This window comes from Diadema setosum, chromosome 7, assembly GCF_964275005.1.
Source record: "Diadema setosum chromosome 7, eeDiaSeto1, whole genome shotgun sequence".
Lineage (NCBI taxonomy): Eukaryota > Metazoa > Echinodermata > Echinoidea > Diadematoida > Diadematidae > Diadema > Diadema setosum.
Window position 1 is genome coordinate 4,566,841 of NC_092691.1, and position 26,160 is coordinate 4,593,000.

Consider the following 26,160-nt stretch of genomic DNA (forward strand, 5'->3'; position numbering starts at 1 on the left):
ATATACATTTATGTTTATTATCATGTGCATGTATAGTTGTAGGCCTATAATGTATATTCAGGGAGGTGGGAAGACACCCACCTCCCTGGTAACATACCATGTGTGTGTGCCTTATCAATTGTGTGTAATGGTTATGCTAGGGCCGATAGGACTGGTATGCATTTACTTGTTTTTCTTGTAGTGGTAAACATACATGCATATCTATTTATTTATCATTGCTTCATTCATTCACCAATTCATCCAATTATTGATGCATAATCATAACCATTCATTTAGTCAATAATTATGTAAACCAGTGTGGTATAGGATCAAGGACTGCACCAAGTTTACGGTAAAACGTCATCTAAGCTTGTTAATCAGTTTATAGGCCCCCCCCCCCCCCAATTATTATCATAATTATCATTTCAGTTGGATTACAACACTGTCACTCTTTTAAATATGTCGTGCTTCGGGAGACTTGTTTTGAACGACTAATACTAACCTTCAGGCATAAATGGCGAAGATGAAAAAGGAAAAGAACAACAAAATTAATAAAATACATTACAAAAATTAACATTCCTTGCGACATGTCGCGCAACGGAATGAATGACACGGATATTGCGCAATTGGCATGTGGACCTAAGGTTGTTTCTTATGTCTATTATCGTTGATATGGCAGTTTCATACGGTTGCGGAGAGCGCTTATATTGAAAAGGTAGGAGTCAGACAAAACTGCATATATTGCGGGCGAGCCCACGGTTCATGCATGATCATTGTGTGTGCCACTATGTGATGTTCACGTGCTACGTGTACGTCTGACGTAGGACCTTTTCGATTACCGGTGTTATCCGTGTAAGGGCTTCTGACAGCTGGAGGGAGTAAAAATAACATCTAGCCAAGATGGTAAGCATCATCTAAACGCAATCAGAGAAAATCTATGTATTTGAAGTATTTGTTTAAAAGTTGTTTCTGTAAATTCTCTGAAAATTTGAGAATTTGAGTTAAATACGAGGGTTATTTGAGATGTGTATCATCCTCGGAGAATGAATGAACGGAGTTGGATAACGGGGGATGTGTGTGTGTGTGTGAGTGAAAACGTATGGGGACTTCGCAGTTTGCGCAATAGTTTTGCACTGTACAATGTAGGTGTACGTGGTACTGTAAATTTAATTTAGTTGTTGAGAATCATCGTTCTTTTCAATTCAGATGACACATTTCTGTCTTGTGGAATTGGAGAAGTAATGGAAAATATGAGCCAAATTCTATAAACGTCTATTTTGGTACGGGTAGTTCCGGAGAAAGAGACCGGTTTGATGTCGTTTTCCAGCAATTTATTAGCGTCCTCTGTTGTCAAATAAATTACACAATTTACATGTTGAGAAGACGTGGTTGTGAGTGAAGACCCCAATTTCCAACTTGCCAAGTCAAGCCCACCCAATGCCCAAGAAGTCTGTTGACTTGTATACAGTGGTAAAATATGGCTGTACTTTAAAAAGCCTGCACCAAGGTTTGACTACTACTTAGTGTGTTAGTGCGAGAGTAGAATACCCCATTTGCGGCAGTTTAAGGGGTTCTCCACTCTGTAAGTGTAAACAAATCAGGCAAATTATTTTCAACCATCACCATATATCATAGGCAATATTATTCATAAACGCTATTGTTATTAAAAAAATTGACCAATGACAATCACAGTTTTCATGATTTACCAGGGCAAAACCCGTCGCAATTTTCGCCGATATCCGCCGTAGTACAGTAGCTCTGCTTGCGGCACAATGTACAATCCCTAAGCAATACGAGTGTGCTCGGCGATCTTTAGCTGAACACCTTCACATGTCTTGCGAACGTTGCGTAAGCGCCAATTCCCATTGCGAAAACACGTGAAAATAGCGGGCGCACATGCACTGGCTGCAAACAGGGATTGCAATTCTGGCAGTGTTGTTGATGTCTTTCTCTTTTTTTTTTTCGATGGTAACATCCACTTTCCGAAAAAAAATGGCGGCCCACATCGGCTCGTGAAAGTTCTATTTTACGCGAGGATATGTTTTCAAAATCCATGAACATCGGGAAAACAAAAAAAAATCCAGTTTCTTACACCATTGTTTCTTTAACCCATCCACGTACGGGCCTCTGTGTAATCTGTAAAATCGTGCCTGCCTAGTAAGTTGGCCATGAACTTGGGCGCGATCTTCCCTACGGCGCGATCTACACGTGAAGAGCATTCATACGTCATTGAAAAACTGCCTGTGTCATTCCCACTAGGCAGGAGGGATGATGCGTGTACACTCGTGCTAATATGCACTTACTTGACTCAATGCAGCACTAGTTTATGTGGATTTTATGAAAAGAAATAATAAACTGTGCAGGAATTATGAAAAAAATATTGTTTCTGTGTATTTCATTCATAAATCCTCTTCATTTCAAGCCATAATCTGTAATCACATCTTACCCACTTGCGAATAGACGTGTCCATAGTGTCCTCGAGCCCCCAGAGATAGCTCTGGAACATTCCATTCAATGACGGGGTTTTTATTTTGCAACGTTATCTAATAACGCTCATGTACGCAAGTTCTTGCTATTGCTAATCTATTTTGTAATGTATCATAATCTATCTATACTGAGATAACCTAATTCAAATTTGCAGAGACATAGAAAAAGATTTGTTTTACAATCGTGATACGTTCAACTACTCATTTACCCTGTGCTGAAATCCGCATGTCTGCTCCGCACATGTTATCGCTATCGCTCAAACTTCGATCGCGATGGCTTGTGTGTATGTGATGACGTGTGTGGAGAAGCATGGGGCTGAAAAAACACGCAGCTAGCTCCACGTGGTATGGTAAAAAACAAATCGGACGTTCGAAGTCGTACATTCAAGAGCTAAAACAGACAAATAGCGAATTCAAAGTCCACTGAAAAGGTCTTGACACTGTAATGTATGTTCCAAAATCATGTCTGGCTTAGTTTTGGGAGAATTTTCTACACGCACGAGATCAGGAATGAGATCGGTGAACTGGCTACAACGTGTGTACTGTGCGCGGTGAACATGCACTGTGACTGGCTTGCACATGGCAGCTAGCTAGGTGAGAGCTGAGTGCGGCAAGAACGCTAGGAATGCACCCGAGATGCGGTGTGCTGCAAATTCTTGGGGTGAAATTAGACTTCCTTGTTCAGCCCATCTAGTATTTATATTTTTTAAAATAATTCTAATTCTTCATAAAATCACGATAAAAAGATTTCAGATATTCATATATATTTTAGAAGCGTAATATGAAATATTTTGGCTTTTTTCCAGTCCAAGAAAAAAAAATAATAGTTTGAATAAAAAAATAATAATAAATAATCGTTCTTGACTCAAGTCTAATTTCCTGCGCCTTCTTGCAGTTATCCCGCAGTTGCCCATGGATACGATGCATATATAATCAGTTGTTTACGGAGTCGTACCAGTGTACCACCCTACTGCTCTTGTTCAAATTGAGAGGATTGTTATTTTATCGGTGGCATTTATAGTTTTATAACCTCATCCAATAAAAAAGACAAATTCAAACATCAAATGGTGTGACAGTTTTCGTTAGAATTCCCTATCAATATCAACTTGTTGCCAGGATAGTTTTCAGATTTCACTTGCTTCATTATCGAAGCTGTTTGACATTTGAAAGAACTGCTCCATAAGAAATCACCTTTCATTTGTTATTTATTTTCACAAACAAGTATTTTGGTCACTTATATATTTTTCATTATTATTTCAATGTCATGATATTTCATGATGGTATGTGTTCTGTCTTTACATGGCAAGATGGGATTTTTTTTTTTTTCCATCCAGGGTCAATGAAGAAAGTGACAGGAAGGAAACCAAGGGAGGAAATGAAAAGGATAGAATACAACACCTGATCAGCAGGTTCTTTATTACAATGGTGAATGCAGTACATCAGAATTTTAGTACAGTTCTAAATAATTTATCAGTTGAAAAATGAGCAAAGAAAATGGATTTCGTCGAGTTCTAAATGAAAACTAAATTAGCATCGCCATTTAGGCCTAGAATCTAGATCCAATATTTACTACAGAATAGACCTGATGCAAACTTGTTGTCAAGCTTTTGGTTGAGTTTCTTCAGAGACACGAATTTTGGGTTTGTAGCACTAGATACCCGAGTGAATAAGAAAAAAAAAATTATAAATAATGCAGGTCTCTAGACCACTCCCGTGCACGAGCGAGCATCAGCCCCGTTTCTTGACTTCAGTGTCGCTCTCGTCATTGGCCTAGGCTAGGCTACTCGTGTCGTAGTTTTACTCGCCATCAACGTCATGCATGGTTACACGAAATAAATTGCATCTTTCCATCACCTCCACCACAGCAAAACCGTGAATATCACTCCCATCATAGTCACTCTCAGCTCACAAAACACACCAGCAAACGATACAGACATCGCAGACCTAGCTAACTAGCTCTAAACATAGTTGTAACTACGCTACGTTAGACATAAAAATGAAACGGAGGTGAAAAACTAGTAATGAATACACGAAGATCATCAACGATGGCATTTTACCGTAGAAAAAATACACAGAACATCTTGCACCGCAAAAAAAATCGAGGTAAAAAACTACGATAAGGAAAACTAGGGTGAAAACACGATGCTTGGAAGACGAACGATGAAGACACTTTACGGTAAAAATGCTTACACGGAAACAAACGAGTGGGTACCACACAAACTACGATGTTCTCTCACACACGTAGATAAGCTACATCGTGTTCAATCCAAAAATTCAACAAACACTAGGACAAAAACTCACCTCTAAATTGTTGCAAACGAGATAGTCACTGAGAAAAATGAACAAAACACTCTCAGAAGTACGATTGTACTCTGAGAATAAAAGATATAGAATGATACGAAAGCAAAAGAGAGAAAAGAGAGAGAAATGGACGGGAAACGTTGAGAAGTTACCCACACTCACTAACGTAAATGGAATTCAACACACACACACACTGTACGTACGTACACACCGTACACACAAGGATCCCCGCAGCAAGAGCTCGCGTAATCAGATATTGTCAAGCACTCTATGAGGAGATCGATATCACGATACCGCGCGTAAGGAATCACTGCAGTTGCTGGTGCAACAAAGATGCATGCGCGCTGTAAACATGAATATTGATTAGTTTCTCAGCAGGCTCGAACCCCTGGCAGGTGTTTTGGCCAATAAGAGGCATTCTAAAATAGGTTTCTTTGCATAAATTATTTTTCTGAGTCCCAGTAAGGATCTCTGTGATTGGCTAAAATTATTCTACAGCTCCTGGCCAAGCCTGAGGTCTGAGGACGCCCTCTTTTGGTCATAAATAATGCTTCCCACGTTTTTTGTGGGATGAGACGTGGATGGGTTAAGAAGTACTGAAAATAAAATTTTTGATGCGATATGTTGTCATTTAGGTAAGAAAATTTCACTTTTGTCGGAGATTGTGCCCATTTTATTGGTTGATTTTTGTTGATTGGTAGTGTGCTATATGTGTAGTGTGCATGTACAGTGCAATGCTGTGTTTAGCGATACCTAGTATGTTGTACCTGCCGCGAAAGGGCGCACGGCCGCTTACTGCCGCAGTTACTCAAGACCGGTGCCAAAACTTGACTTAATCCAAAAATTTGAGTTTCGGCAATTGTGGACTTTACAGCCCTATATTATCGGTACCTTATTAGCCGTATGCCAAGGTGATATCCCATGAACCACCACGCACTAAGCAGCTTGCGAGCTTTTCTTGCTGTATGGAATGCCGTTTGACTAGTAATAGGGTCACTAAAAGCCTGCCTCACTGCACTTCTGCGGAGCCGACACATCGAACACTGTGCGATCGCGCGAACAAACCACGCGGCCGCGGGCGAGGCTTGTGTTTGTGTGTGTGTCCATGTAATGGCTGCCCATAAATCAGTAGCTATACACACTTCGCACGGCGTCTGGTTGGGCTCAGCGAATGGTATTGTAGGCCTGGACGAAATAAACACTAACAGACGGACGAATTGGGATAAGATTTTGAGGGTTTTTTTTATCATAACTTCACAGAATAATTTTGACAAGGCCCCAAGTGCACATATATGTCCTTTGAAATAGGTTAATTACAGTATTGCTCGAAAGAAAGTGGACACCCGATTTTGGTCTCCCGCGGGGGACCACCGACACACGCGAGTGAACACGGCCGCACGCGTTATTGTGCGAGATTCATCGTCTGATCGATAGTGGAAGGAATTCTCACATAATCGATTACAAAGGACCGATAACAAACCTCGCACTCTGCTTGCAATGCTTGCTTCCGTGTTATGTTGCTTTGTAGTCGCGAGTGGGATGAATCTGTTTTGCAGACGCCTGAGCAGACATGCCTAAGAGTAAAAATACTGCAATTTGTAATCTGCACGCATTTTTGCCTGCCTGCGTTCGGCAGCTTGTAAATTTCCTATCGCTGGATGGCCATCCGCCTACTAGTAGTGTGGATAAAATTAATTTTGTGGGCAGTTGGACGATTAACGCATGCAGGGAGGTTGAGAGAGATCCCCACTTACCTGGTGCCATTTGGCATATCTAATAAAGATATACGGAAATAATTCCACATGCCATGATTTTCGAGAAACCAATCACTGTAGGAACTTTCTCATCTCTCATCTGGCACCTTGCACTTTCTCGCGAGGTACATCCGCTATTTACATCGTGTATTTAAGCATCTAATTGAGTCGATTGATACCGTTAATCATTTCCAAATGTAAAAGCAACAATTTGTTATTCATTTTAGCATCGTACGGAGTAGAATATTACCGTTATTCATTTCCAAATTTAAAAGCAAACATCGGACATTTATTTTATTATCGTACGGAGCCGAATGCTACTGCCGTCCACTTCCGAAAGTGAAACGAATCATCTGACAATCATAAAGCATCGTACGGAGCCGAATATTACTGTTTTTCATTTTTGAACGTCAAGGCAGACATCAGACATTTATTTTATCATCGTACGGAGTTGAATATTATTATTATTCATTTCCGAACGTCAAAGCAAATATCCGACATTGATATTAGCATTTTCCGGAGCTGAATGTTATTGCCATTTACATCATTCGAACATAAAATCAAACAAAGACATGCATTTTATTCTATCATCGTATACGGAGTTGAATATTATTGTTATTCATTTCCGAACGTAATTCGACATTTATTTTAGCATCTTCCGGAGCTGAATGTTATTGCTATTTACTTCCTAACGTAAAAAGCAAACATCCGGCATTTATTTATCATCGTAGGGACTCCTAATTGTTATTCATTTCCGAAAGTCAGAGCAAACATCAAACGTTTATTTTACCATCGAGCGCAGCTAAATATTACTGTTATTCATTTCGAAATTTAAAAGCTAACATCCGACAATTATTTCAGCATCGCATGGATCAGAATATTACTGCTTTTCACTTCCGAACGTAAAAGCAAACATTTGACATTTATTTCAGCATCTTCCGCAGTCGAATGTCATTGCTATATAATTTCGAAAGTAAAAGTAACATCCGACATTTACTTAATCATCGTACGGAGTTGAATATTATTGTTATTCATTTCCGAACGTCAATGGATCATTCAACATTTTACTTTAGCATCTTCCGGAGCTGAATGTTATTGTTATTTATTTTCTTGCGTAAACGCAAACATCTGGCATTTATTTTATCATGGTATACGGAGTTGAATATTATTATCATTCATTTCCGGAAGTGGAAGCAAACATTCGACATTTATTTCACCATCTTCCGGAGCCTAATGTTTTCCTTCTTCATTTCCGAACGCAAATCAAATATCTTACATTAATTTCAGCACCGTACGGAGCTGAATCTTACCATTATTCATTTCTAAATGTATAAACAAACATCCGACATTTATTTTAGTATCAAACGGAGTCGAATATTATCGTTATTCATTTCCAAAATTAAAAGCAAATATCTGACATTCTTACGGAGCCAATTGTTACCGCTGTTCATTTCCAAAAGTATAATGGAAAACATCCGACTTTTTAGGTGGCCTGATCGGGCCACCAAAATCTTCGTCTGAAATTTTGGTGGCCCGACGTACGTTTCTGATGGCCCCGGGCCACTAGGCCACCGTAAGTGTCGAGCCCTGCCTATGGCTTCGTTGATTTTGACACCTTTGATCACTATGCATGCTAAATTTGAATACTGGTGCTGTTATACATGCACCCAAGGTAATCTAAATACCGTCAGCGGGTCGTGTCTGACAACATATCCTTATAGTTACGAGATGTAATTGTCGGCTCATTTTTTGATCATGTGATTTCTATTAATCAATTGCTGACTGGTTCGTTTCTTGAGAAGCTTTTTTAGTCCCGGTCCCGCTTTCAGGATCAAAAGAACAACCAGAACAAAGAAAAAAAAAATCATTGTCCCGGCCTGTGCTCCCGGAGCGTTAACTCACGAGGGATTAAACCATCAATAGCAGGGAGGTAGGAACTCCACCGCTTCTTTTGACTGCATGGCGGGCGGGACAATGTTGCAACTAGTCTATTGAAATCAGCTCAACTTTGTCTGTGATACCTTTCTCTGCTATTTCAGGGCATGAAGTGAATTTTGCAAGTCATACACGTGGAGTCGCATGAATGCAAAACGTAGTCCATGTTAGCCAAATCACCTTCCGTACCGCAAAAGTTCTGAACACTTTTGGTTACATCCATATGCCGTCATCACTATGTATACAGACTACCATAAATTCGTGACGTTACACCATATGCAGGGCTCGACACTATTATAACGGTGGGCCGGGGCCACCAAAAACGCGCGTCTGGCCACCAAAATTTCAGAAATGAAGATTGTGGTGGCCCAATCGGGCCACCAAAAAGTCGGATAATTGCCTTTACTTTTGTAGATGGACAGCGGTAACAATCGGCTCCGTAAGATGCTAAAATAAATGTCAGATGTTTGCTTTTTATTTTGGAAATGAATAACGGTAATATTCGACTCCGTATGATACTAAAATAAGTGTCGGATGTTTGATTTTGCGTTCGGAAATGAATAAGGATAACATTCGGCTCCAGAAGATGATGAACTAAATGTGGAATGTTAGCTTTGATGTTCGGAAAATGAATACTAATAATATTCAACTCCGTACGATGAGATAATAAATGCCGGATGTTTGCTTTTTATTTTGGAAATGAATAACGGTAATATTCGGCTCCGTATAATACTAAAAGAAGTGTCGGATGTTTGGTTTTGCGTTCGGAAATGAGTAAGGATAACATTCGGCTCGAGAAGATGCTGAAATAAATGTGGAATTTTAGCTTTGACGTTTGGAAATGAATACAAATAATATTCAACTCCGTACGATGAGAAAATAAATGCCGGATGTTTGCTTTTACGTTGGAAAGTAAATAACAACAACATTCAGCTCCAGAAGATGCTAAAGTAAGTGTCGAATGATCCCTTTGACGTTCGGAAATGAATAAACATGATATTCAACTCCATTGATAGTAAAATAAATACCGGATGTTCACGTTCAGGTGAATGATAAGAATAATGTCTCATGTTTGCTTTTATGTTCGAATGTAAATAGCAACAACATTCAGCTCCGGAAGATGCTGAAATAGATGTCGAATATTAATTTTGCTCTGACGTTCGGAAATGAACAACAATAATATTCAACTCCATCGTAGTAAAATAAATACCGGATGTTCACGTTCAGGTTTGAAGGAAATAGCAATAACAGATCAGCTGCGGAAGATGCTAAAATAAATGTCGTTAATGATCCCTTGCCCTTTGACGTTCGGAAATGAATAACAATGATATTCAACCCCGAATGATGATTAAATAAACGTCGGATGTTTGCTTTTACTTTCGAAAGTAAATAGCAATAACATTCGGCTAAGGAAGATGCTAAAATAAATGTCAGATGATTGCTTTTACGTTCGGAAGTGAATAGCAGTAATATTCTGCTCAATACGATGCTAAAATGAATGTCAGATGATATTTGCTATTACATTTCGAAATGAATAACAGTAACTTTCAGCTGCGTTTGATGGTAAAATATTTCATGTCTGATGTCTACCTTGACGTTCAAAAACGAAAAACAGCTAAATTCGGCTCCGTACAATGCTAAATTGTCAGACAATTATCATTTCACTTTTGGAAGTGGACAGCAGTAACATTCGGCTCCGTACGATAATAAAACAAATGTCGGATGTTTGCTTTTTTAATTTTAAAATGAATAACGGTAATATTCCGCCCCGTGATGCTAAAATGAAACAGATTATTGCTTTTACATTCGGAAATGATTAACGGTATTAATCGGCTCAGTTATCTAGATGCTGAAATAAATGGGGGATGTTTGCTTTCACGTTCATGAGAAATGAATAAGGATAACATTAGCTCCGTAAGATGCTAAAATGAATGTCAGTTCCTTGTTTTTACATTTGAAAAAAAAAATAATAGTAACATTCGGCTCCGTACGGTGTTAAAATACTAGTAAATGTTGGATAATTGCTTTTACAATCACAAAAATGAATAACGGTAACTTCCAGCTGTTTATAATGCCAAAACAGATGTCGGATGTTCACAAATGTCTGCAAATACTCCCACTCTATCGTTTAAAACGTAAGTTTTGACCACCTAACTAGGCATCAACTTTTATAATAATCTATAAGCCTAGTTGCTAAATCTTAGAACTCAGAATAACGGTGTTAAGATGATTGAATTTTCTCTTCATTTATTTTAGACATGGGTACATGTATCACATCAGTAATACTTATTCCATTTCATTTTCTATGTTCAGTAGGACCGATTTCGTATTTCTTATGTTTTTCTTGATTTTTTTTTTCGGGCCACCAGATTTTACTTTCGGGCCTCCAAGAAATAAAAATCAATGATTTTGGAGGCCCGATCGGGCTACCAAAAATAAAAGTTAGTGTCGAGCCCTGACTAAAGAAATAAAAACAAAGACAAATTTTATCATTGACATAAAACATATAACATATACATTGAGTGAGCATGGATTCATGATGACTTAATTCCATCAGAACGTTGGTGATCAATGTGTTCAAGTTGAGAGGTCATGCTGTTATTGCACAATCGTCCACAGGTGTCTCACGTGGTGACGCCGTATCCACAGTTAAAGAGATAATCATTAATGTCGGCTTATTTTGATCATGTGATTTCTATCAGTCGCTGTCTGGTTCGGTCATTAAGAAGCTCTTTAGTCCCGATCCCGCTTTCAGGATCAATAGGACAACCAAGACAAAGAAGAAATCATTGTCCCGGTCTGTGCTTCCCAGAGCGTACACTCACAAAGGATTAAACCAGGGAGGTGGGGTCTTTTCCTACCTCCCTGATTAAACTACGAGTAAACCGCTTCTATTGACTGCATGGCGAGCGGGACAATGTTGCAACAAGTCTATTGAAATCAGCAGAACTTTGTCTATGTGACTATCTTTCCCTGCTATTTCAGGGCATGAAGTGAATTTCGCCATGCATATAACGATCGCATGGATATAAAACGTTGTCTACGGCAGCAAAATCACAATCCATGCAAGTTTTGAAAACTTTTGGTTACATCCACATGCTGCCGTCGCTGGGTATAAGGACCATACATTACTTTGTAATGTCGTTTGTGAAAAAAAAAGGAAAACAGAAAAAATAAACAAAACAAACAAACAATGGATTGAGCAACGAAAAAAAATGGACAAGATGATCAAATAGACTAATAAATCAACGTTTTGGACTATACAGCAGTTACTCTATGATTTGAAGAAATAAAAAACAACTAAAGTAATAGTAATAATGTCAGCGAGTACTTCAGTACGAATAACGAATGCAAAAGTTTAGTATAGACTGTAATATCATTTGCTGGAAGCCGAGTTGATTTCTTTCTTATTCTTTTTTGTATGGGCACCTACGCATGATCGTCACCAAATCACGGAAGTTGCTATGTTTAGTGTCTTTATCTTTCAGCGGCACAAACTTGCTTCACGGAAGCTCCCATAGAGCTGTTTTGGACGGTCCGTACGCGATTCGGTTGGTCCCCCGCGAGAAAAGTGCTTACACAATAGGTCCCCCGCGAGAAAGTGCGTATACACAAAAGGTTCCCCGCGAGAAAACATTGGTCCCCCGCGAGATAGTGCAAACACAATGCCCCCCCCCCCCCCCGAAAGGAAGCGTTTGGTCACCCGCGACAGTGTTCATACACGGTACGCCAAGGGCATGTTAAACGAGAAAAGAACAAAATCCCTTCGTGTCAATAAAAAGCATCAACCCAATTAACGTATTCGTATATAAGAATCGTCATCTGTCTTTTCTTTTCATTTTCTCATACAAAAACATACCAGCGCAGTTTTTAAAGTATGATTGTTGTGAGCCTAGGGAAGTCTTTTTGTGAACCGTATTTGCTTGAATCCGACTTAATTTTTTTGTTTCGTGTGCTTATGAACGTCACCAAAACACAAAGATTACTGTCTTTAACGTTCTTGGTGAACTCGCCATTATTCGTCGAGGAATACGAGAGTTTTGTCTATATTTTTCATTGACAGCAAATAAAACTTACGTTAGATACACTTTTGTAATAGCAGACTGTCAAAATATCATTTTTTGCTGGGATCCGAGATGATTTTTCCGTTTCGTGTAGGCGCCTACTCATAATCGTTACCAAAACACGTAAGATTATGATAAGTGAATTCGCAATTATAATTTTAGAGGACGAAGAGGTTGTTTTGTTCTAGTGCCTTTATCTTTCAGTGACAGTACACAAACTTGCGTCAGGTGAGTTCCTATATGGTGCAGTCTTTGACGGTCCGTACGCGATGTGGTTGGTCCCCCGCGAGAAAAGTGCTCACACAATAGGTCCCCCGCGAGAAAGTGCGTATACACAAAAGGTTCCCCGCGAGAAAACGTTTGGTCCCCCGCGAGATAGTGCGAACACAATGCCCCCCCCCCCCCGAAAGGAAGCGTTTGGTCACCCGCGACAGTGTTCATACACGTTACGCCAAGGGCATGTTAAACGAGAAAAGAACAAAATCCCTTCGTGTCAATAAAAAGCATCAACCCAATTAACGTATTCGTATATAAGAATCGTCATCTGTCTTTTCTTTTCATTTTCTCATACAAAAACATACCAGCGCAGTTTTTAAAGTATGATTGTTGTGAGCCTAGGGAAGTCTTTTTGTGAACCGTATTTGCTTGAATCCGACTTAATTTTTTTGTTTCGTGTGCTTATGAACGTCACCAAAACACAAAGATTACTGTCTTTAACGTTCTTGGTGAACTCGCCATTATTCGTCGAGGAATACGAGAGTTTTGTCTATATTTTTCATTGACAGCAAATAAAACTTACGTTAGATACACTTTTGTAATAGCAGACTGTCAAAATATCATTTTTTGCTGGGATCCGAGATGATTTTTCCGTTTCGTGTAGGCGCCTACTCATAATCGTTACCAAAACACGAAAGATTATGATAAGTGAATTCGCAATTATAATTTTAGAGGACGAAGAGGTTGGTTTGTTCTAGTGCCTTTATCTTTCAGTGACAGTACACAAACTTGCGTCAGGTGAGTTCCTATATGGTGCAGTCTTGGACGGTCCGTACGCGATGTGGTTGGTCCCCCGCGAGAAAAGTTCTCACACAATAGGTCCCCCGCGAGAAAGTGCGTATACACAAAAGGTTCCCCGCGAGAAAACGTTTGGTCCCCCGCGAGATAGTGCGAACACAATGCCCCCCCCCCCCCCGAAAGGAAGCGTTTGGTCACCCGCGACAGTGTTCATACACGTTACGCCAAGGGCATGTTAAACGAGAAAAGAACAAAATCCCTTCGTGTCAATAAAAAGCATCAACCCAATTAACGTATTCGTATATAAGAATCGTCATCTGTCTTTTCTTTTCATTTTCTCATACAAAAACATACCAGCGCAGTTTTTAAAGTATGATTGTTGTGAGCCTAGGGAAGTCTTTTTGTGAACCGTATTTGCTTGAATCCGACTTATTTTTTTTGTTTCGTGTGCTTATGAACGTCACCAAAACACAAAGATTACTGTCTTTAACGTTCTTGGTGAACTCGCCATTATTCGTCGAGGAATACGAGAGTTTTGTCTATATTTTTCATTGACAGCAAATAAAACTTACGTTAGATACACTTTTGTAATACCAGACTGTCAAAATATCATTTTTTGCTGGGATCCGGGATGATTTTTCCGTTTCGTGTAGGCGCCTACTCATAATCGTTACCAAAACACGTAAGATTATGATAAGTGAATTCGCAATTATAATTTTAGAGGACGAAGAGGTTGGTTTGTTCTAGTGCCTTTATCTTTCAGTGACAGTACACAAACTTGCGTCAGGTGAGTTCCTATATGGTGCAGTCTTGGACGGTCCGTACGCGATGTGGTTGGTCCCCCGCGAGAAAAGTTCTCACACAATAGGTCCCCCGCGAGAAAGTGCGTATACACAAAAGGTTCCCCGCGAGAAAACATTGGTCCCCCGCGAGATAGTGCAAACACAATGCCCCCCCCCCCCCGAAAGGAAGCGTTTGGTCACCCGCGACAGTGTTCATACACGTGCAAGGGCATGTTAAACGAGAAAAGAACAAAATCCCTTCGTGTCAATAAAAAGCATCAACCCAATTAACGTATTCGTATATAAGAATCGTCATCTGTCTTTTCTTTTCATTTTCTCATACAAAAACATACCAGCGCAGTTTTTAAAGTATGATTGTTGTGAGCCTAGGGAAGTCTTTTTGTGAACCGTATTTGCTTGAATCCGACTTAATTTTTTGTTTCGTGTGCTTATGAACGTCACCAAAACACAAAGATGACTGTCTTTAACGTTCTTGGTGAACTCGCCATTATTCGTCGAGGAATACGAGAGTTTTGTCTATATTTTTCATTGACAGCAAATAAAACTTACGTTAGATACACTTTTGTAATAGCAGACTGTCAAAATATCATTTTTTGCTGGGATCCGAGATGATTTTTCCGTTTCGTGTAGGCGCCTACTCATAATCGTTACCAAAACACGTAAGATTATGATAAGTGAATTCGCAATTATAATTTTAGAGGACGAAGAGGTTGTTTTGTTCTAGTGCCTTTATCTTTCAGTGACAGTACACAAACTTGCGTCAGGTGAGTTCCTATATGGTGCAGTCTTGGACGGTCCGTACGCGATGTGGTTGGTCCCCCGCGAGAAAAGTGCTCACACAATAGGTCCCCCGCGAGAAAGTGCGTATACACAAAAGGTTCCCCGCGAGAAAACGTTTGGTCCCCCGCGAGATAGTTCGAACACAATGCCCCCCCCCCCCCGAAAGGAAGCGTTTGGTCACCCGCGACAGTGTTCATACACGTTACGCCAAGGGCATGTTAAACGAGAAAAGAACAAAATCCCTTCGTGTCAATAAAAAGCATCAACCCAATTAACGTATTCGTATATAAGAATCGTCATCTGTCTTTTCTTTTCATTTTCTCATACAAAAACATACCAGCGCAGTTTTTAAAGTATGATTGTTGTGAGCCTAGGGAAGTCTTTTTGTGAACCGTATTTGCTTGAATCCGACTTAATTTTTTGTTTCGTGTGCTTATGAACGTCACCAAAACACAAAGATGACTGTCTTTAACGTTCTTGGTGAACTCGCCATTATTCGTCGAGGAATACGAGAGTTTTGTCTATATTTTTCATTGACAGCAAATAAAACTTACGTTAGATACACTTTTGTAATAGCAGACTGTCAAAATATCATTTTTTGCTGGGATCCGAGATGATTTTTCCGTTTCGTGTAGGCGCCTACTCATAATCGTTACCAAAACACGTAAGATTATGATAAGTGAATTCGCAATTATAATTTTAGAGGACGAAGAGGTTGTTTTGTTCTAGTGCCTTTATCTTTCAGTGACAGTACACAAACTTGCGTCAGGTGAGTTCCTATATGGTGCAGTCTTGGACGGTCCGTACGCGATGTGGTTGGTCCCCCGCGAGAAAAGTGCTCACACAATAGGTCCCCCGCGAGAAAGTGCGTATACACAAAAGGTTCCCCGCGAGAAAACGTTTGGTCCCCCGCGAGATAGTTCGAACACAATGCCCCCCCCCCCCGAAAGGAAGCGTTTGGTCACCCGCGACAGTGTTCATACACGTTACGCCAAGGGCATGTTAAACGAGAAAAGAACAAAATCCCTTCGTGTCAATAAAAAGCATCAACCCAATTAACGTATTCGTATATAAGAATCGTCATCTGTCTTTTCTTTTCATTTTCTCATACAAAAACATACCAGCGCAGTTTTTAAAGTATGATTGTTGTGAGCCTAGGGAAGTCTTTTTGTGAACCGTGTTTGCTTGAATCCGACTTAATTTTTTTGTTTCGTGTGCTTATGAACGTCACCAAAACACAAAGATTACTGTCTTTAACGTTCTTGGTGAACTCGCCATTATTCGTCGAGGAATACGAGAGTTTTGTCTATATTTTTCATTGACAGCAAATAAAACCTACGTTAGATACACTTTTGTAATAGCAGACTGTCAAAATATCATTTTTTGCTGGGATCCGAGATGATTTTTCCGTTTCGTGTAGGCGCCTACTCATAATCGTTACCAAAACACGAAAGATTATGATAAGTGAATTCGCAATTATAATTTTAGAGGACGAAGAGGTTGTTTTGTTCTAGTGCCTTTATCTTTCAGTGACAGTACACAAACTTGCGTCAGGTGAGTTCCTATATGGTGCAGTCTTGGACGGTCCGTACGCGATGTGGTTGGTCCCCCGCGAGAAAAGTGCTCACACAATAGGTCCCCCGCGAGAAAGTGCGTATACACAAAAGGTTCCCCGCGAGAAAACGTTTGGTCCCCCGCGAGATAGTGCGAACACAATGCCCCCCCCCCCCCGAAAGGAAGCGTTTGGTCACCCGCGACAGTGTCCATACACGTTACGCCAAGGGCATGTTAAACGAGAAAAGAACAAAATCCCTTCGTGTCAATAAAAAGCATCAACCCAATTAACGTATTCGTATATAAGAATCGTCATCTGTCTTTTCTTTTCATTTTCTCATACAAAAACATACCAGCGCAGTTTTTAAAGTATGATTGTTGTGAGCCTAGGGAAGTCTTTTTGTGAACCGTGTTTGCTTGAATCCGACTTAATTTTTTTGTTTCGTGTGCTTATGAACGTCACCAAAACACAAAGATTACTGTCTTTAACGTTCTTGGTGAACTCGCCATTATTCGTCGAGGAATACGAGAGTTTTGTCTATATTTTTCATTGACAGCAAATAAAACCTACGTTAGATACACTTTTGTAATAGCAGACTGTCAAAATATCATTTTTTGCTGGGATCCGAGATGATTTTTCCGTTTCGTGTAGGCGCCTACTCATAATCGTTACCAAAACACGAAAGATTATGATAAGTGAATTCGCAATTATAATTTTAGAGGACGAAGAGGTTGTTTTGTTCTAGTGCCTTTATCTTTCAGTGACAGTACACAAACTTGCGTCAGGTGAGTTCCTATATGGTGCAGTCTTGGACGGTCCGTACGCGATGTGGTTGGTCCCCCGCGAGAAAAGTGCTCACACAATAGGTCCCCCGCGAGAAAGTGCGTATACACAAAAGGTTCCCCGCGAGAAAACGTTTGGTCCCCCGCGAGATAGTGCGAACACAATGCCCCCCCCCCCCCCCCCCGAAAGGAAGCGTTTGGTCACCCGCGACAGTGTCCATACACGTTACGCCAAGGGCATGTTAAACGAGAAAAGAACAAAATCCCTTCGTGTCAATAAAAAGCATCAACCCAATTAACGTATTCGTATATAAGAATCGTCATCTGTCTTTTCTTTTCATTTTCTCATACAAAAACATACCAGCGCAGTTTTTAAAGTATGATTGTTGTGAGCCTAGGGAAGTCTTTTTGTGAACCGTGTTTGCTTGAATCCGACTTAATTTTTTTGTTTCGTGTGCTTATGAACGTCACCAAAACACAAAGATTACTGTCTTTAACGTTCTTGGTGAACTCGCCATTATTCGTCGAGGAATACGAGAGTTTTGTCTATATTTTTCATTGACAGCAAATAAAACCTACGTTAGATACACTTTTGTAATAGCAGACTGTCAAAATATCATTTTTTGCTGGGATCCGAGATGATTTTTCCGTTTCGTGTAGGCGCCTACTCATAATCGTTACCAAAACACGAAAGATTATGATAAGTGAATTCGCAATTATAATTTTAGAGGACGAAGAGGTTGTTTTTTTTTCTAGTGCCTTTATCTTTCAGTGACAGTACACAAACTTGCGTCAGGTGAATTCCTATATGGTGCAGTCTTGGACGGTCCGTACGCGATGTGGTTGGTCCCCCGCGAGAAAAGTGCTCACACAATAGGTCCCCCGCGAGAAAGTGCGTATACACAAAAGGTTCCCCGCGAGAAAACGTTTGGTCCCCCGCGAGATAGTGCGAACACAATGCCCCCCCCCCCCCCCCGAAAGGAAGCGTTTGGTCACCCGCGACAGTGTTCATACACGTTACGCCAAGGGCATGTTAAACGAGAAAAGAACAAAATCCCTTCGTGTCAATAAAAAGCATCAACCCAATTAACGTATTCGTATATAAGAATCGTTATCTGTCTTTTCTTTTCATTTTCTGATACAAAAACATACCAGCACAGTTTTTAAAGTATGATTGTTGTGAGCCTAGGGAAGTCTTTTTGTGAACCGTATTTGCTTGAATCCGACTTAATTTTTTGTTTCGTGTGCTTATGAACGTCACCAAAACACAAAGATTACTGTCTTTAACGTTCTTGGTGAACTCGCCATTATTCGTCGAGGAATACGAGAGTTTTGTCTATATTTTTCATTGACAGCAAATAAAACTTACGTTAGATACACTTTTGTAATAGCAGACTGTAAAAAATATCATTTTTGCTGGGATCCGAGATGATTTTTCCGTTTTGTGTAGGCGCCTACTCATAATCGTTTCCAAAACGAGAAAGATTATAAGTGAATTCGCAATTATAATTTTAGAGGACGAAGAGGTTGTTATGTTCTAGTGCCTTTATCTTTCAGTGACAGTACACAAACTTGCTTCAGGTGAGTTCCTATACGGTGCAGTCTTGGACGGTCCGTGCGCGATGTGGTTGGTCCCTCGTGAGAAAGCGAATGGTCCCCCGCGAGAAAAGTGCTCACACAATAGGTCCCCCGCGAGAAAGTGCGTATACACAAAAGGTTTCCCGCGAGAAAACGTTTGGTCCCCCGCGAGATAGTGCGAACACAATGCCCCCCCCCCCGAAAGGAAGTGTTGGTCACCCGCGACAGTGTTCATACACGTTACGCCAAGGGCATGTTAAACGAGAAAAGAACAAAATCCCTTCGTGTCAATAAAAAGCATCAACCCAATTAACGTATTCGTATATAAGAATCGTCATCTGTCTTTTCTTTTCATTTACTCATACTTTTTGTTTCGTGTACTTATGATCGTCTCCAAAACACGAAGATTACTGTCTTTAACGTTTATTGGTGAACTCGCCATTATATTCGTCGAGGAATAAGAGTCTTTTTTTTGTCTTTATTTTTCATTGACAGCAAATAAAATTTACGTCAATACACTTTTGTAAGACTGTAATTTTTTTTTTTTTTTTTTTTTTTTTTTTTTTTTTTTTTTTTTTGCTGGGATCCGAGACGATTTTTCCGTTTTGTGTAGGCGCCTACTCATGATCGTCACCAAAACACGAGAGATTATGATTAGTGAATTCGCAATTATAATTTTAGAGGACGAAGAGGTTGTTATGTTCTAGTGCCTTTATCTTTCAGTGACAGTACACAAACTTGCTTAAGGTGAGTTCCTATACGGTGCAGTCTTGGACGGTCCGCACGCGATGTGGTTGGTCCCTCGCGAGAAAGCGAATGGTCCCCCGCGAGAAAAGTGCTCACACAATAGGTCCCCCGCGAGAAAGTGCATTATACACAAAAGGTTCCCCGCGAGAAAGTGCGAACACAATGCCCCCACGCCCCCCGCCTGCCAGAATAATAAAACGTTTTGTTCCCCGCGAGAACGTTCATAGACTGATTCGTCTCGCGAGGGGCATGGTGAACGAGAAAATTCTTTTCATGTCAATAAACTGCATCAACCCAAATAAAATATTCGCATCATCTGTCATATTTCTCATATAAAAAAATATCATTAGTATTAACCGAACATATAAAAAAAAATCGTCTTCTCGGTCATAGATAGCTGTGATATCATTTTCTTGAATCCCAAGTTATGTGTCATGATCGTCGCCAAAACACGAAGGATGGTGTCTTCTAAGTCAGTTAGTGAACTGGCAATATTCTGAGTAATAAAAGTTGATATGCTTCGTTATTTTTTCATCGATAACACAGACTTAATACCTTACTCTGCCATTATCATTACTGAAAACGCGCGAGTTTTTGCGTGGAGTCCACCAAGATTTGCGAAAGAAAAATGCATATAATTATTTTTTTAATTTGTTTTCGTTTTCCTTTTGTCTACACAATGCATTACATGCCAGTGACAATTCATGGAAGCTTCATGCCACAAGTATATCTATTTTACAGTGATATTTTCTTATTAATGGACACGTGGACTTCAAGACATCATTCTCCCTATATTCCTTTGTCCCTCGTGAGAGGAGGTGTGTGTACCAACTGGTCTTCATCGAGTGGCAGGTGAACGTGGAGAATTAGAACCTGCTTGTCATGAAAATAATCGAATGCGGTAAACAGTTGTACATTGTATTACGTTAGATATGGAGAAATCATTTAGGTCTTTTTGGCGAGGGAAAAAAAAAAAAAAATCCAAAACCACTCACGAACGAATGTTGATAGCCAAAACTTTGAAAAGTAATAAGCAGCTTTGATGAGCGTGAAATTAATTGTCATGATTTTGCTGTCTAACCGGCTGGTGGCTTCATCACATAGGACTTACTCGTACGTAGTGAATTTCTCTATACGAGACCTTTCATGTATTTTTGTGATTGCATGTTTAGTCCAGTGATTAATCAATCCTTTTCATTGTCCAGGGAACAAATAAAATTATTCGAACAAGTACAGTGTACACTATAATCGACTGTTCGATATTTCCTACCATGCACCAAAAGAAAGGCTAATAGAATCATATCTTTGCAATGATCAACTCAGAGGAAGTTCTTTGATCGATATTTCCATGTTATTTACACGCTGTTTAATTACAGAATCCAGGGCGCGCATTCTTTCGTCTGGCACGCACCTGGGTGTGGCACCTGGTTTTGTGGAAATTTCCACAGGGGAGATGGGTGGGGTGTCAAGTTTCTTCGGTCCGAAGAGACCGCATAATAGTACTAGTATACAATCTCTTCACTTCTATTTACTGTCATTTGTTTATTTTCCCCTTATTTTTTTGCTGATAATTAACCTTAGATATAACTTTACGAAAGTTGTTACACGTGGTTCGTTTGGTGAACAACAATATTTGCGATGATGCTGCATAAGGTAAGTACAATGATCAGCTCACTGCATGCAGTACAATATTGTACTCGTTAGAATATCCTCGCCTTTGCATTAGTTTTGACACGGAGCTAATCTTTGACGGCGCGTCCCTCTCCACAAGCGCGCGCAACCGATCGGAAATTTACAAGCTTCCGAACGCAGGCAGGCAAATTGCCACCAGTACTGGTTCATCCAAATCAACATGAACTATGTTTCTGGCCTCCGAACTCGATCTTTTTTCACAATTACCGCGGGTAGAAGTATGTTGGTGAAGTCACCACGCAGCTATAGCAACAGCAGGTTGTACAGCAGGCAGTACGGTGCACGCTCAGCTAGCCAGCGTAGCAATGAGACAACCGATCAGTGATCTGCCTTTTCATGATCGATTACACGGTAATACATTTAGCAATCGATCGCGTGTGGATAAAAATCTCGCGGAAGCCTTGTGTGCGCCCGACCGTGGTGTCTCGCGGGGGACCGTGGTCCCCCGCGGGAAACTGTCCACTTTCTTTCGAGCAATACTGTAGTGATCCCCTGCTTAACTCTAAAAAGACTGGGGGGGGGGGGGCTTTTTGGGCCCCCCTCTCGACATTTTTCGCGATAAATCTGGAACATAAAAATCTCGCGCTGCGACGTTTTATGACTTTTTTCTTTTAAGTCTTGCGCAACTTTTGAGACCAAATTTGCGACGCCTGGGTACGCGGTTCTGAAGTTATGCAATATTTTGTAAGTGCATGTCGGACCCGAAATTGCTCAAAAACGTGATTTCATGTACAAATCCAATGCAAATTCTGTTTCTGACCAAAAGTCATAAATGTATCATTATTTTTACTTTAACTGATCAAAATCAATTAATTTCATGTTCTTTATGATCGAAATAATGTCGCTGATGATTTCCATCGAAAAAAACAATTAAAAACAAAAAGTCAAAAACAATGAAATACATAAATTTTTTTAAAAACAATAAAATACATAAGAAAAAATTTTGATACCGCCTTTTTTTTTTAATGTACATTCAATAAGAATCTTACACAGATTACCTAAACCAAAATTACTAGTTTTGGACCTTTAATTACGGATTTACAGCCCCTTTTTTTTAAATGCATGCATAAAGTAGAATAATTAATTTATTAAGAATAAATAGGAATATTTGTGAAATAATTACCTATTCAGTTTTGTAGATTACCTTGTGGGTGAGACGCGTGCCAATTTTCCTTGCGATCACGCGGTCAACGGCCAAGATCTTAGGGGAGGCCCAATGAGCCTCCCCCCCAGTCCTACGAGGCATCAAAATAGCCCAGTCTTTTTAGGGTTAAGATATAACGCAAAATTCATTCATTTAAAATGATGATTGAAGCACGGAAGTTTACCATTGCATTCCGTTGTGTGCCAATGCACAGCATCCTGTTTGTAGAGCAACCATGTCGCGTACCGTAAGTGCTTTCATCACGCACACACACGTTGACACATTAACACACACTGCATCCCAATGCGAAATCTCACACACATGTACATAGTACAGTGCCGGAAGACACACTGTCGAACTCGCGGTGCCTGATAGGTACCCAAATTCGCATGCACTGCTCGATTAGGGTAAAATCTCACATCGATAATATAGGGCCGTAAAGTGCACGATTGCCTGAGTTTCTACATGAAACCGGTGGTCAAATTTTGAACAGCGTTATGGTTAAAATATGGGCAGCTTGCTTTAAACTTTACTGTCACCTGTGAGTCTTATTGTTACAATCAGATATCATCCCCTGCCCTGTAAGTTGTACCTGAGAACAATAGAGTTTGCCAGAATTACAAAGTGGTAGAAATAAAAGAATCACCATGGTATGGAGCCTGGTAGTGTCTCTGTTTAACGTCAATTACCAGTAAGTCGCCAGTACCTAAAGTCGCCAGACATTGACATCGCATGTAACGCACCTCGATCGCAGATCAGCTGGGGTGATGGATTTTCATCGCTCTCAAAAGACATTCCTAATTCACCTTTTTCCTCCATAAAAACACAAATACACTGTAATTGTAATCCAAATGTATTTTACCATGTGTAACAGGTGACAAAACCATTTTTAATTCGAGAATGTCTTTTATTTCGAATGAATTTCAGGTGGCAGAGTAACAAAGTTTTTCAAATGCGATGATGCACAATGCATCCTACATTGAAGTGTGTGTATAACACAGGCGCTAATAATACGTGGCGCGCTATGGGCGGCAAACTAATTCAGTGCCTATCGTTAGTTCGCCAACTCGGGAGTGCATAGGAAATACATGCAAGTGGCGACTATAAGGTAATTGACGTTAAAACTCTTATTCAGCATTATCATCGCTGCTGGGAAATGTGGCCTTGGTCTTTGATGATCATACATCGACTGTAGAAGTGTAAATGAACAAATAGAATAGGCCTACCCTTAGACCTCTTCTTTTCATATTCTCTCTCTCCTGTTTATTCACAAGTAGTAGACATGTCTAGACTTGTCTAGATCTACTCTTGCCAGTTTTCAGTGAACCCATTCAAGTCTTGTCTAATGATATTGCTTCTTTGATAAATTTTCAGTAATTTTATTTAAGTCAAAAGATCAAATAATTTGTCGCTATTAAATTTTCCCCCATTCCATTGCTTTTCTACCCTAGACCACATCAATTTCAATAGACTATTAGTTTACATGCTGAAAGCTTTCGAACAATGGAGGAACTTACACAAATATTAATTGGCATCAAAAACAATGTTTGTCTTTCACTGTCAAATATTAGGGAGCTTTATTAGATTTTAGCGACGGGGACATTCAGAGGAAAAAAAGAATGTTCTGAGCGTGTGCAGAAATGCGCATCAAGTCAGTCTATTTATATCTCGCGTCTAAGTTTGTCACAACGCGTTCTAGGCTATTTCTATGTCCGCTCAATTTACGACGCAGAGAGCTACTTGATGCACTGATTGTATGGGGGCGCCATTTTATTTTTTATGGATTGCATCTCAGCGTAATGTAAAGCTACTTTTCAACACGACGCAGGGAAGAAGAGAACATCCAGCGCAAGCGTCGTCTCAAACGTCCGCACATCAAAATCTAAAGCTCCCTATTCTCATTCTCATAGAACACACACAATTCATGCACACAGACATGTAGGCACAAAGGCCTACATGCACATGAGACCTACATGTACATACACACACACATGCATAAGTACGTATGCATGATACTGATTCTGCTCTTCAAGGTCACACAGTTCTGTAAAAGAAAAGAGAAATAAAAAAAAAAAAAAAAATGCCACCTTGTACTCTCGTATACCTGGCCATCTTCAGTAAGTTGTTCAGCCTCTTCTCACTAGTAAACACGAGGGGCATAGATAGCCAATACAAATGCAGATTTCCTTCAATGAATAATTTTTCTGCATTTGTTGAGCCAAGTCACTAACTAGTTAACAGCTGATTAGTGCAGTTTGTGGGTTTTGCTATACGACCAGAATGCAAGATAGGGTGATATGCAGTGGGAGATAATATGCTACACCAACCACAGAGTGATGCAGGTACAATGTACAATTGAAAATATGTAACAAAACTTTGCCAACTTTTAGTGATCATTCCTGATGAATGTACCAATTCTCACTTCCAATTTGAGAAACTAGTCTCATTGGTAGCCATTTTCAGCTGCAATACAATAGTTTGTAGTGAGGAATAGGTGCGGTGAAGAACATTTGAAGTTTACATGCATGCTGATATTTGTCATGCCCATTCTAAGAGCCTGACCCTTTGAAGGTTAAACAATGCAATGCCCTGGAAACTCGGTAGCCCGAGAGGAAACTAGTAGAAGCTGTCACCGTTAGACTGCTAGATAGATTTCCTGCCTTACTTCTATTTTGCTGGTGGTTCTCTTTCCATAAGCAGTGTATTCACATAAAAAACAAACAACGAAAAATGTGTTTGATAGCCTATTCGTGGCCTCTTTGCATATTTAACATGGAAGGGATGATGTTTTATTCTTTGAACAGGTGAACTTTACCATAGAGCAGATCCGTGGGATCATGGACAAAAAGAAGAACATCAGGAACATGTCCGTGATCGCCCACGTGGACCACGGCAAGTCAACATTGACCGATTCCCTGGTGAGCAAAGCTGGGATCATTGCACAGGCAAAAGCTGGTGAGATGCGCTTCACCGACACCCGCAAGGACGAGCAGGAACGATGCATTACCATCAAGTCCACGTAAGAATTCACTGTTATGTCCTATCATATCAAACTGTAGAAAGAATGAAAGGTAACAAGTGTTCCAGTTTCCCTTATCCTATCCGTGGCAACATCTAGCAGGGACGACATATTTTTTGATCATTTAGATTTTTTATGTTGTTATGTGTCTGATGTGTCATTTTGATACCCATTTGCATGTTTTCGATGCAATTGTGGACTGTGGACCACTTCGAGTAATAATAGGACTCACTTTAAGTTCAAATACTTTGCTGAATAATAGCATTTGAACAGTGAAATACTGTAAAAGTAGAAATTTTCCTGCATTTTGTTGATATAATTGTAAAAATAAAAGCACATGAATATTTTGGCTTGTAATATGTACAAATATTTTTTCTCTTTGATTCTGTGGAATTAGAAACATGCAAAATTCGTTTCACCCAACTAAGCATGAAAAAGAACTCGCGCGAAAGTTTCCATTCAAAAGTGTGAATGAAGGGCAGGTAGTGATACACGTATCCCTGATGATTGTTGGCTCTTTCTTTCTT

General features: G+C 39.9%; 1 protein-coding gene across 1 annotated transcript in view; it reads left to right on the forward strand.

Moving 5' to 3' along the window:
• The first annotated feature begins 766 nt into the window (after positions 1 to 766).
• The window catches only part of LOC140230497 (eukaryotic translation elongation factor 2-like), a 41,710-nt gene continuing 16,316 nt past the window's right edge, over positions 767 to 26,160 (forward strand). Inside the window, exons 1-2 of the mRNA XM_072310651.1 lie at positions 767 to 882; positions 25,419 to 25,633. Coding sequence (XP_072166752.1) covers positions 880 to 882; positions 25,419 to 25,633 — 218 coding nt within the window. The 5' untranslated portion in view covers positions 767 to 879. The remainder of the gene's footprint in view (positions 883 to 25,418; positions 25,634 to 26,160) is intronic.